This window comes from Numida meleagris, chromosome 13 (genome assembly GCF_002078875.1).
Source record: "Numida meleagris isolate 19003 breed g44 Domestic line chromosome 13, NumMel1.0, whole genome shotgun sequence".
Lineage (NCBI taxonomy): Eukaryota > Metazoa > Chordata > Aves > Galliformes > Numididae > Numida > Numida meleagris.
In genome coordinates this window covers 4,505,054-4,517,936 of record NC_034421.1, presented here as the reverse complement: position 1 = coordinate 4,517,936, position 12,883 = coordinate 4,505,054, and the positions used below count along the sequence as shown (strand labels likewise).

General features: G+C 39.0%; 1 protein-coding gene across 5 annotated transcripts in view; it reads left to right on the top strand.

Annotated features, from left to right (window-relative positions):
* Positions 1 to 12,883, top strand: part of SMURF1 (SMAD specific E3 ubiquitin protein ligase 1) — a 43,443-nt gene that overhangs the window by 24,382 nt on the left and 6,178 nt on the right. For 2 of the 5 annotated variants that reach the window (XM_021411482.1, XM_021411481.1), the window contains exons 2-15: positions 492 to 530; positions 1,177 to 1,285; positions 1,916 to 2,049; positions 2,168 to 2,233; positions 3,125 to 3,200; positions 3,537 to 3,775; positions 4,570 to 4,654; positions 6,911 to 7,057; positions 8,227 to 8,431; positions 9,119 to 9,222; positions 9,624 to 9,738; positions 10,423 to 10,601; positions 11,444 to 11,581; positions 11,951 to 12,071. In XM_021411482.1, coding sequence (XP_021267157.1) covers positions 492 to 530; positions 1,177 to 1,285; positions 1,916 to 2,049; positions 2,168 to 2,233; positions 3,125 to 3,200; positions 3,537 to 3,775; positions 4,570 to 4,654; positions 6,911 to 7,057; positions 8,227 to 8,431; positions 9,119 to 9,222; positions 9,624 to 9,738; positions 10,423 to 10,601; positions 11,444 to 11,581; positions 11,951 to 12,071 — 1,757 coding nt within the window. Of the gene's footprint in view, positions 1 to 65; positions 361 to 491; positions 531 to 1,176; positions 1,286 to 1,915; positions 2,050 to 2,167; positions 2,234 to 3,124; positions 3,201 to 3,521; positions 3,776 to 4,569; positions 4,655 to 6,910; positions 7,058 to 8,226; positions 8,432 to 9,118; positions 9,223 to 9,623; positions 9,739 to 10,422; positions 10,602 to 11,443; positions 11,582 to 11,950; positions 12,072 to 12,883 lie in introns of those variants that run through there. The other 3 variants (XM_021411480.1, XM_021411479.1, XM_021411483.1) reach the window with 2 other exon arrangements.

The window sequence follows — 12,883 nt, the reverse complement described above, 5'->3', positions numbered from 1 at the left end:
TTGCCCAGTATGACTATTTTGAAGTCATGGGATGTTCATCACAAAACCTTTCTGTGTTGGTGAGGTGCTGAGGCTGTTAGAGCAACACCTCCAGGAGCTGGCTTTACTAATGCCCCAAGGAGCAGGAGGTCGCATGGTGTCTGATAGGACCTGGTGCAGAGGTCACCTCCAGGAGCCCCAGAACCATTCTTGGTCCAAAACCTGCCTAGTCCCCATTGTAAAATGAGTGAAACAACTGCAGCAAAATCTTGTTTAAGCACGTAAGCATGCAGCATAGAAAACAAGGAGGCTTTGACACAGAGACATTCAGTAAACCTGCAACAACAGAACAAACCAGCAAAGTGCACGTTCCAATCACAGGTAAAGAAAATGATGCTTGTATTTAATATATGGGTTTCTTTTATGAATTAAGATCAGGTAGTATTGTAAGGGGTATGATTGCTGTAAGGCTTTGTTTTTAAGATTTCTTTATCTGATATTTTGTTTTGCAGTATTATGTGCCAAGAATCTTGCAAAGAAAGATTTCTTCAGTAAGTATGCCTTAATTGTATAACTTTCTGCTCTTAATTAATCAGGTTTATCTGTAGATTGTGCATGAGTGTCCTGGCTCTTGTTCTGTGGTTCCATGCTTGCAGTAGCATTGCATTACTACACAAACACAAGTTACCCTAATCTGTATTTGGGTGATGCAGCCTCTAGTGTTGGAAAGACCAAGAACTCTCAAATTCTTGTTGAAAGTCTGGCTGATGAGACTGCAAACAAGTTGCTACTTACAGTTCCTTGCATGGGTTACCAATGGCATCCATCTCTTATGGAAGTACTTGCAAAACACGCCAAGGGTGCAAGTGAAGTATCCCAGAGCTGCAGTCTCAATGTTATGTTAAGGATGGAATAAAAATGCCTACTTACAAGTATGCACGGACCATTTAGGCACTGTTAAATTAAGCATGTTTAACCTGTTTCCTAAATTATTTTACTATTTATGGCAGATATAAATGTGCAGGGCAGAAGTACCTTGTTCTTTAATTAGAAACTCCTTTCTCTATTTTCGGTTTGGAGATAATGGCACCTTTCCTTTCTTGAGGTGAGAAAACATGCAGGACTTCATGAAGTCGTTACCTTGGAAGAAACCAAACAAAAAGTGTTAAGTTTAACAGCTCCTTTTCCCTTCCCCAGGACTTCCTGACCCGTTTGCAAAAGTAGTTGTTGATGGGTCAGGTCAGTGCCACTCAACTGACACTGTGAAGAACACGTTGGACCCCAAATGGAACCAGCATTATGATCTGTGAGTTGTTCATCAAGTCCTAAGTAAACATATGTGTGAGTGTATACATATATATGTATTTCCCAGAAATTTATCTGATAAATGAACTACAAGAATTGCCACTGGTGCTTCACCTTGTGTTACCAAGAAGAATCACATTTGCTGAGGAGGGCTAATTTTTGCAATAACAAAAAACTGCCTGCTGATGAAGGATTGCTTCTGTTGCTTCTGGGTGTTTGAATTTGGAAACATCTGTGCGTTAGGTTGGGAGCACCACTGCTTGGAGTGAGCTCTACTGGAGCAGTGCAGTTCAGCTTTTACAACGGATCGTCCTTGTAGTGATTCCTTTCCTTCAAAATATTAGAAATATAATTTTTTTAAAAGTTTTCTACACCAATTAATTTGATGCTTGGGTTTTAATGAGGCTGTCTGTGGTTAACTTGTGCTGCAGCAATATCAATTTAATGCGCTGTGTAAAATCGTAGCGCAGTAATTCATTAATAATGCCATTCCAGGCTTAAGCACTTCTGTATTTATAATAAAGGAGCATGACCAATGTACTCCAATGTATCAGAAATTGTACTGCAGAAATGCTGTGGAGTAAAGCGGTATTTTTTTCCAAATTACTCTTCTGATATGTATTTTTTCTAGATATGTTGGGAAGACAGATTCCATAACCATCAGTGTATGGAACCATAAAAAAATCCACAAGAAACAGGGAGCTGGCTTCCTGGGGTGTGTCCGACTCCTCTCCAATGCCATCAGCAGGCTAAAAGATACTGGATGTAAGAGCAGTTCCTACCTGGCACAGCCAAGAACCTTCAGTGCCTTGTGTCTGAGTAGTGAGTAGTGTTCTCTCCCAGCCCTCAGAGTTTTGTTGATGTTTCCAATTCTTGTTTGCAGACCAGCGTTTGGATCTATGCAAACTAAATCCCACGGATACCGATGCCGTACGAGGCCAAATAGTGGGTAAGAATACTCTTTGGTTAAACATTTATCTTCTTAGATAGATACACTATGAGAGCAAATGATGTATTGAAAAAGAAACCCATAGTCATTGCTCAGCGCCTTTTCTGTGTTGTTTCTTCAGGTTTTAATGGGATTAGGTTACATAACATGAATTGTTTTGTTGTACTCCTACAAACGAGTTTATTTTCTCTTGTTTAATAATGGCAAACAATATTAAAAAGAGGGCGTGCATTTGGCAAGGTTGCTAATGCAGCTCTGGAAGGGTGAATGTTACTGTAAAACTAATCACATTTGGACCAAGATGGCAGGCAAACAGAATGTTACCTGGATAAGAGGGACCTAAAGAAGGTAAAAGAAATTTTACAAATCGCTGTTTTAATACTATCCTTCATTTTTGACTATTTCAACAGTTTTTCACTTCTTGGCAATGCTGATTTTACGCTAACTTAACCCATGTCACCACATTTCTCTGCCTCCTCCTGCCCTGCCCCAAACCCAAACTTTTCAACAGACATACATCCATCTGTTTAACAAAATCCAAATTCTCACTGTAATGATGACATCTAGTGGTGAGCAATTTCCTCCCAGCAAGCCTTCCTGAATCCTCATGAAATGCAGATGTGGGGCCTGACATTTGATACTTACAGAAATAGACTGAGCTTCAGTTTTGATGATGTGATGCCTCTGATACCTTTTCACCCTTTTTAAAAAATCAGTCGTGTGTTAGGGTTATAGAAGGAGTCAGGGTGAGTGGTGTGCTCTCATATGTGCGGCGTGGTTTTAGTGTTCCTCAGTATCTTACCCTGTGTAAGTGTGGGTTGTCTGGTTTCTCTTGTTGTTTAGGGAACGATTGTTCTTTTGTTACTAACTTGTGTTTGGTTTTTATTTCAGTCAGTTTACAGACACGGGACAGAATAGGCACCGGAGGTTCTGTAGTAGACTGCAGAGGGCTTTTGGAGAATGAAGGGTAAGGATTCCTTTCTTTACACTTGCTTAGAAAAATAAGCTTATACGTGGAAAGAATATAATGACTATTATCTTCTCTGGGAATACATAGCAGGTAGTAAAGCTGTAGCTGAATGCTTGCTTGGAAGAAGATAAACTAAACTGACTAGGACTTGATATTTCTTGTTACCAGTGCTTCTGGCACTTCTCTTTAGCTAAGAAATTTGGTGTATAAACTGCATAAGAAAGTGGCGTATCTTGGGTGGAAAGTTACTTGAAGTAACGGAGAGAGAGAGAAGAACAGTTATTTCTGCATTCACTTCTGTGATGGAAACTCTTGAAGTTTCCCCATTTTCAGAACGGTTTATGAAGATTCCGGACCGGGGAGGCCACTGAGCTGTTTTATGGAAGAACCAGCACCCTACACAGACACTACGGGGGCTGCTGGTGGAGGCAATTGTCGCTTTGTAGAGTCCCCCAGTCAAGATCAGAGGCTTCAGGCACAGCGACTTCGGACTCCTGAAGTCAGAGGTCATGTACAGACACCCCAGAACAGACCGCATGGTCACCAGTCTCCTGACCTGCCTGAAGGCTATGGTAAGAATTTTCCAGACCCATTACATGTAAGTTTTCAAAAGACTTCAGAGGAAAATTCTCCTGTTTTACCATATAGATGTGGTTTACCTGTTAGGACATGCAGTATCCATCAGCATCTAATGGTCTGCATTTTGGAAAAGGAACTGAGCAGTGCAGCTGCAAGTTTGAGATTGTCTAATTAGCAGTTGTCTACTCCAGGATACACTGAGGGGTTGATGGTAAATTAAACATGAGTTTGTGGTATGATGCTGTTACAGAAAATTCACTGCTAATCTTGGCATTGTATCTAGGGAGAACGAATGTAAAGAGCACTTTAAACTAGAGCAGTAATGCTATTTTTTCCTTCCCCCTTGGCATATCGTGTAGGTTTGAGCCCACATTTGAGAAAAGATCAGGAAAATATAAAAGCAAAGAAGCCAGTAGTACAGAAGATTAGGAAGGATAAGATTAAGGAGAATTTAAAGCTTGGAAAAGAGCACGCCAAATCTAGGAGGAAAGAAATCCAGTTTGGGGGTTTGAGATGTCTCAAGATCTAAAAATAAAAATACTAACTGAAACATGCTGGATTTTTGAGTTTGAAAAGGATTGTTGAACTGTGTAGTCAGGTAAACTTGTGAGGACTGTGTTTAAGGGCAGAGTAGTCCGTGCTGCGAGAGATCAGGTGGGATGGCTCAAGAACTTTCTCCTAGCTCTGACAGAAAGACAATGTACACGAACGGCTTCAAACCAACTGTTTATTCAGGTTGCTTTTTTTAGATTTGTGCCTTACAGCAATCTTTCATCCATTTTCACAGAACAAAGAACAACGGTACAGGGACAGGTTTATTTTTTGCACACGCAGACTGGAGTTAGCACATGGCATGACCCTAGGATACCAAGGTATGTATTTATAGTTACAAACTCAAGGCTGCAGGCTGGGATTCTGTGTGTGTGCAGATGTAAGCTGAATCTTTTAGAACAAAAATCAATGAAATCTTGAAGAATAAAAATCTATAAAGTGGACTGTCTACATTTAAAGGGAGAGATATGAGCAGAGGGATGATTTGGGATCTCTCCAGTTAGCTTTTTGCCATACACTAAGGATGACTTTTTGAGAGTTATCTACTAGTGAACCATGTAAAACAAGTGAAGAAAAGCGTGTAGTCCTTCAGGAATTACCATTTGACAAATTCTTCCAAAAATGTCAATGTGACTTCTTTTTTTTTTTTTTGTAAAGTTGGATTTCTGAATCAAATTTTTTTTTTGTTCAAAAACAGTTTGGACTACACATTAAATAAAAAGGTGACTACTTCCCTGAAGCCATTGCTTCCTGAGTATTGAATTTGTAACTTCTGCTATAATAGTGCCCATTCTTGTACGACTGAAGCAGAGATTACTTGTTATCTTTAAACTTGAAGTAGTGTTGGGATTTTCATGCTTCAGACCAATGATTTGCAGCTAGGAAATTCGAATCCTCCACATGATTAATTTAGTAAAGCCTCTTTAAAACTTAACCTGCAGTTAATCCAGGTCTTTGTGACTAAGGTCTGTCTGTCTTCCTTGAGGAGCTCTGAGTCTGGGCTGTTTCACTGGGCTGCCTGCACACCCAGCTCTGTAGTAAAGCACGTTTGTAACTCTTCAGATGCTGTGTTCATTGTATAACAGACCACTGTGACACAGGATATTAGAAAGATTATATACAGTAGTGTAGGCAAAAGTGTTGTTATAACCACAGTATATGGGAGGATATGAAAAAATGAGGTTTAGAGAGAGATAAAGTAGCTGATGTTAGATTAGCTGGTGTAGTTGGAAGAAGAAATGACAGTGCTCATTCTTCATGTCACTCAAGTCAGGCTTGAATGCCCAAAGCCTTGTTTCTTCTTCCATTGATCCTGGTTTACTTAATGAAAGTGACTGCTTCTTTTCACTACAAATTTTAGCCAGGTTTTTGGGACCAGGCACAACAGTGTCTGGTGAGTCACAGTCACTTCTCTTACTTTAGGTAGAGATGGCTTCTCTTTACCACCAAGTTACAGTGCAAAAACGTAACCTTGGCATTTAGCACAGATGTAGGTTAAAACTTGATGTAATCAGATCTCTAAAGTACTTTCAGATGCACAGCTGATTGAAACAAATGGTTACAACTATAATCTTCTTTTAAGGAGCCTAACAAAGGCTTGTCTGTCTCCCTGTGTACCCCATGCTGGCATATATCATCCCTTGACAGTAATGAAGCCTTTGATGTACAAAGTGTTCTACCTTTTCTAAAGCCTCTCATACCCTTATGCTGATGTTAGGTTGTTAGATTTAGGTAAGGAAGTCTATAGTGATGTCTTCAACCCTGCATAATAGATAAATCCATGCCAACTGTCTAGAGAATACCTCACTTAACAGCTTTTCTGTCAAAACTATGGTCTTCAGGTTTCCTTCCTTCCTTTTCTTGCCATTCTTGGTATTTTACTGTATGAGGTAGCTTTGAAACATTTTAAATTCTCAAGTTGTAAATACATCCTGTGTGTTGGATTTAAATGCTGTTGTGCTACCCGAAAGTGAGTGATTGCCTTTAGCTGTGCTTGCAAAGAATGACACCTTAAAGCTATCAGGAATGAAAGGGGTGAATGTGTCAGTGAAGCCTTACAGTGAATGATTTCTCATACTGAAGTTTCTAACCTTGCTAATTAAAGAGGTGAATTTTCCTTTTTAAGTGATCTTACTGTTTGGCTGTCTTGGCTTCTTAACCGATTGATTATTTAGAGGCAGTGGGTGGTTTAGAGGCCTTTAATTTTTAGGTTTTCTGCACATAGATCACGTTAGTGTTAAGAGGATCTTTTTTTCTGTGAAATTTTTGCTGCAGAAAAGGTCTCTCTCTCCTTTTGCAGCTCTGCCTAAATGATGATGTTGCATGTTTGAGTTACTTTTAAGCCACGCAGCTTTGTTACTTTCAAAGACTTGCAAAGACAGATTACAAAGTTGCACTGCTTAGATTGAGGATTCTGAAAAGGCAACATTAAAATAGCTGTCGTGTGCTTCTTTCCTAAGACTTTCGAAGCCTGGAATCATGGAGAACCAAATTCACTCCCCCTCCCCATCCCCTGAATGTAGCTGGTTCCACCTTCTCTTCCGGAGTGCTTTAATTTTATTTACTTTTCTCCTTAGAGACCTTAACAGTGTGAATTGTGATGAACTAGGACCTCTGCCTCCAGGTTGGGAAGTTAGAAGTACTGTTTCAGGAAGAATATATTTTGTAGATCATAACAACAGAACCACACAATTCACAGATCCACGACTACATCACATCATGAAGTAAGAAGCTTGCATAAAGAATTCATCTCAAGTTTGGATTCTTAAACCATTTATTTCTGTGCAATTTTAACTACAGTCTGGGAGTCATGAGGGGCTGAAAAAAAAAACACAACTGTGTAATGATATTAGACAACAGATGCAAGGAGGTGGATTTCTGTGTGGATCTAATCAGGGTCTGAATATTAGTTGTCAGCCCTGGTTTTGTCTAACCTTCGTGCAAAGACGCTACAAAAATGTTTTTCTTATGCTTTGCAGTCCCCAGGGAGGGCTTGCATATTTCTGCACGATGCTAATCTTTTAAGTTGGTTTGACAAAACTGCACCAAGTTGTGTTGGAGGAAATATGCAGTTCTAGAAATGCTGGGGTGTGGGGTAGAGGATCTGCCAGGCAGTTCCACAGCGCTCTGCTCATGTCTCTCTGGCTTAGTGGTTCTAGTTCTGTGCTAGCTTTTGTTAGACCTGAGCTGACTTTGTGCTCCCTTGAGCTCCAGACAGCAGGAATATAAACCCAGCTGGAGGCTGGTCGCTTGGTGCTGTGCACAGCCAGCTCAGGTTTAGCAGGATTTAATAAATTCAAGCTCTGCATCATGCAAAAGCAGCTGCACTGTTGCAGAACTGACCCTGGAAAAAGCCTGATTGTGTGTATCATGCCTGAGTTCAGAATTTTTATTGGATCCAGTTTGCTTGTGCTTGAAGCCTTCTGCAGAATCTCTTGGTCTAAAAAATAAAATGGATCCTCAACCCAAATAAAGGCATGAGCGATGAGCATAGCTGAATGCTTGAAGCTTCATCTATTTGGGACAAGTACATATTTCTCTTCCTATAACTGTAGAGGTAGTTCTTTTCTACTCTGTCAGCCTTACTTTGGGTGGAGCTGGAAAAAAAATTTCATTGCAATTGTTAGATGGTTCCATTTATAAAGCTATTGTTTTGTTAGAGATCTCTTTTCATGTTATGCTCTTGGAAGTTGTCTCCATATGGGAGAAATACCAGAAAGTTTTTATTTACTGTTCAGTCAGCATTCAGTGATCTTGCTGCACAGTAACACAGTGCCTTCTGCAGCGTATTGCCATTAAAAATAAAAAAGTTTAATCAGTTCTTAACAGTATTGTTTTTACATTTTCCTTGTTGTAATGCTTCCGGAATAAGTATTTTACTTTTCTTTCAAAGCCATCAATGCCAGCTAAAAGAGCCCAGCCAGCAGCCTCTGCCAGCTCCAAATGAGGGGTCCCTGGAAGAGGGTGAGGAGTTGCCTGCACAGAGATACGAAAGAGACTTGGTGCAAAAGCTGAAAGTTCTTAGACATGAGCTCTCCCTTCAGCAACCGCAGGCAGGTCACTGCCGAATTGAAGTATCCAGAGAGGAAATATTTGAGGTATTTGACTGACTCTTTACTGCTAGTATCAACTTCTGTCACTCGAGTTAAATAAAACTGATCTTTTCTTACATCAAGTCGGTTTAATGAGAGAAGTGGTGAATCCAGTGGTATCATATGAGTTATGAGAACTCTGATTAAATTAAAAACATTCCTTTAGTTTCATATTTTGACTTGGACATTTATAAGAAGAAATTCTGAGTAGTTTGGAGTTCTTTTGCCAATACAAATTTTTAGTTGCTGAAACTCTTTCACCTTACATGAGGAAAGCTGGATTATGTAAACTTTACATGGATTTTGCTGACAAATTTGAGCATTCTTTTTCGTTTAGAAGTGACAGCAGTTGAAAACTTAAAAGGAATGGCATCTGCTTGTTGTTACCATTTGTGTATGTAGGCATGGAAAAGGTAACTCTAATTGGGAATTCTGCTATTCTTAGATTGGATTACTTTTTAAGTACCTTTGTGTTGCAAATGGGAATTAAGCATTTTGTGGACTTTATACCAACGAATATTAGCGTTGTCATTGGAATGTGCTTTAGATTAGCCCTTTAACAGAATGTTTTCTGTAGCTGAGTAAAAATCTGTGTATTATACTAATGCTTCTTAGTAGGGCTAATTATAGAAAAGAAGTAAAATGTCTAACTTGTTAAAAAAAAATTATATATATATATACACACATGTACAGGAATCCTACCGTCAGATAATGAAGATGAGGCCAAAGGATTTGAAAAAGAGGCTTATGGTAAAATTTCGAGGCGAGGAAGGCCTGGATTATGGAGGAGTAGCAAGGTGAGATTTCAGTTTTGTCTGATGCTTTCTGGCTGTAAAATTGTTTTTGTTTTTGTGTGTGTGTTTTTCAGTGAATCTTGTTCAGACTTGATGGGTTTAAGTATGTCTCTGACAATGTGTAGGGAATGGGTGAGGAATGAGATGGCGTTGTCTCATGCCTTACTAGCTCTGCTAATTGACGTAAATTTCTTCACTACTTATAAATTAAAACCAGGCTTCCTGTGAGTTGAAAAAGGCACTTTATAGGTTTCTAAGCACACCTTTTTGGTCTGCAAGTGGAAAGCAGTACAGGATTTAATTTGAAATAAGAAACTGACAACTATGTTGATGATTCAGAATAACTGTGTTGTCTAAAATTTAAGTGGAAGTTGCATTCTTCTAAAACAACACTATTTTGGCAGAGAATGGTTGTATTTACTGTGCCATGAAATGCTGAATCCGTACTATGGACTCTTCCAGTACTCTACAGATAATATTTACATGCTGCAAATCAATCCAGACTCCTCTATCAATCCTGTAAGTATTGACTTCTCAGCAATATGTGTACTTCAAGAGATTGTCCCTTGCAGTTTATTGTTACAGCTGATTTTTTTATGACAAGAACATAGGCGGTGAAGTGGGGTAAAAATGTGTTAACAAGTCCTATATTGCTATAGTACAGAGGAGCAGGGTTTGCACAGAAATGAAAAAACATGAGAGAGGAGTTCTCCTTTGATAAGTATCTGAATTCTTTTGGCTGTTATTTGAGACTCCTAGGTACTGGCTGGAATGCATGTTGATTCTGAGATAGGTAAAAGTACTCTTTGTTTTAAATGCAGGTGATTGTGCAAACACTGCATCCTAAGCAGTATTTGCTCCATAACTGTAGGGGCTTGTAAGCCTTGCTTACATTTCCTCAATAAGGTGCTGTGTTGTTTGGGTGTTTTATTCCCTATTATTGGAGGACTTGCATTGATGTAAACCCTAAACGGAGCAGCAATTCTGTTTGCAAGGTCTAAAGTACTTGTATACAATTTATTAAGTACAGTGTGGAGACTTGTTTAATATGCTTAATCATTAAATGCTTCTCTTCTTGGCTATGTTATGAGGAAAAATTGTGGTTCATTTTGCCCAGAGGGTTGCAGGTGACTTACACTTAAGTAGCCACGAGATGTCAGTGTTAGGTTGTCTTTGTGCTGATTCTCTCCTTTCTCCCTGCAGGACCATTTGTCTTATTTCCATTTTGTTGGTCGGATAATGGGTTTGGCTGTGTTCCATGGACACTATATCAATGGAGGGTTCACAGTTCCCTTTTATAAACAGCTCCTGGGGAAACCCATTCAGCTCTCTGATCTGGAATCTGTTGACCCAGAACTACACAAAAGTTTAGTCTGGATTCTGTAAGTATTGTATTTATCAGTTGTCTTGCTGTGGAGAAGATAGTGCTTTACAGAAAATAGAATGGGGGAGAAAATTGTAATGGGGGAGGTCAGTACGAAATTACAGAGTAACAATTTCTGTGTCAAAAAGCTCAAGGTATTTGAGGAAAAAAATTCTCATGTAAACTGTGTTAGCCCTCCTTGTAGTAAATTAGGTTCTAAATTCAGTGTTGCACGAGTGTGATAGAATACCAGGGTATCGAAATCCTCAGAACTCTGTACTGAGTTTGAAAGTACAACCTTTGGTCACAAGAAAATGTGGATTTGATTAAACTTTGATTTAAAAAAAAACAATTTTAATTAGGAAATAAATTGAAATAATTTGAACTCTGTACATGTACAGTTTAGAACGAAATCCATCATCGTTAGGTGTAGCTTTGGGATTCTTTAGCATTGCTTTGCATTGTCTCTTTTTCATAAAGGCTGTTTTAAATTTATGTTTAAATTTATTGGTATGTTATTGAAAATAATTGTGATTTCTTCTATGCTGCACTCAGTACATGACAGCAAACTGGGTTATTGTTGTGTCTGTGTGTGTGTGTGTAGGGTTTAATTATTTAGTCATTATCCCGAGTACTACTAAAATTGTAACAGTGAGGATGACACCTCTGATTGGGCTCCTCAGCAAGCATTATGCTGTACAGAAAGTAGTGATTGTGGCAGCATTCCTCTGGTGGTGTGAAATGCAGGTGGATAGTTACTAGGTTTGTCCTGAAGACTATGTGTTCAAATAACAAACTGCCAGCATCGCCGCTGCGAGTGACCAGAAATACAAAGTTTACCTTCCATCTTTCATTTGTTAGAGAGAACGATATCACCCCGGTTCTGGACCATACTTTCTGTGTGGAACACAATGCTTTTGGGCGGATTTTACAGCACGAACTCAAACCCAACGGCAGGAACATTCCAGTGACAGAAGAGAACAAGAAAGAATATGTCAGGTATTACAGAACAAATGCAGATCCTGCAAATGTAGTGGAAAGAAGGTAGTGAACACACTGCTTTATTTCATATAGTGAAACTGATGAAATGGGTATTTCAGAGGGAAATACCTGAGTCATAAATCACGTATTTCCATGCAATGTACCCTTGTAAAGCCTGGGAAGATGATGTTATGAATTGTACTTTGTGTCGTCTGTTAATGGTATAATAATTAACTGTTGATAGCAAAAGGAATTAATAATCACTTCTTTCACACAACAAAATGTCTTTTAGATCTAGTTCCTCTGTAAAATGAGCTTTTTCTACCCTTGCTCTAAAAAGCCCAGTCTTATCCAGCTTGTCACCCTGACTTTTTTTCCTTCCCCCAGGTTGTATGTAAACTGGCGATTTATGAGAGGCATAGAAGCACAGTTCTTGGCTCTGCAGAAAGGTTTTAATGAACTTATTCCCCAACATCTCCTCAAGCCTTTTGACCAGAAGGAACTTGAGGTATACATTTTATCTGCTTGGAATATTAGTTTGTAATTTGTATGTTCCACGCTCAAACACTGATTTGAAAATAAATAACAGCACAATTTACTGCAGTTTATATACCAGAAGGCTATGTATTTATTTAACCAAACACTTTCTGGTTTATTCTAGACATTCTTTGGGTTAGCGTTAGTGAGAGGACTGCTCGAACAGGGAAGACAAATACACTGTGTTGTGTAACCAAGGACTAATGCTCAAAGCAGGTGGTCTGGGCAGAGAGAGGGAGCACTGCAAGCGGGAGAAACAGCTGGCAAGACCGAGCCTGTTATTTGCCCCAGAACTTGTATTCTTCAATAAATGTTTTAATACGTGTCTGTTTCTATAGACACATACTTCATGGTTTACAGCAGCTAAAGTAGAAGTGGGAAAGCACGTAGAAAACAAATGAATTTGTCTTTACGTTTAATCCTGAGGTATAGAATGCTACACCATTTTTCTTCCTATTTTTTGATTATTAATTTAAATAAGGCAGTGTGTGGAACGTGGACTGTTTGGGGTATTGGAAAAGACTGTTTAATGGTAGTAGTTTGTGCATACCAATTATTCACATGAAGTTACTGTGTTCCATGTGCTCGCTGTTTAAAAAGGCAGATTGTAAATTCAATTAATGCTGTCCAAATTAGGATAGTCACAACTGCCCTAAATTAGTCTAAGTGGGTACTATCTCGGTGGCACAAAAAGACAGCTGCTAAATGGTAGCTCTTAGAATGAGATTCTCAATATGGAATATTATGGGAAATTTAGAATATGACACACATTTTGTTTTGAGT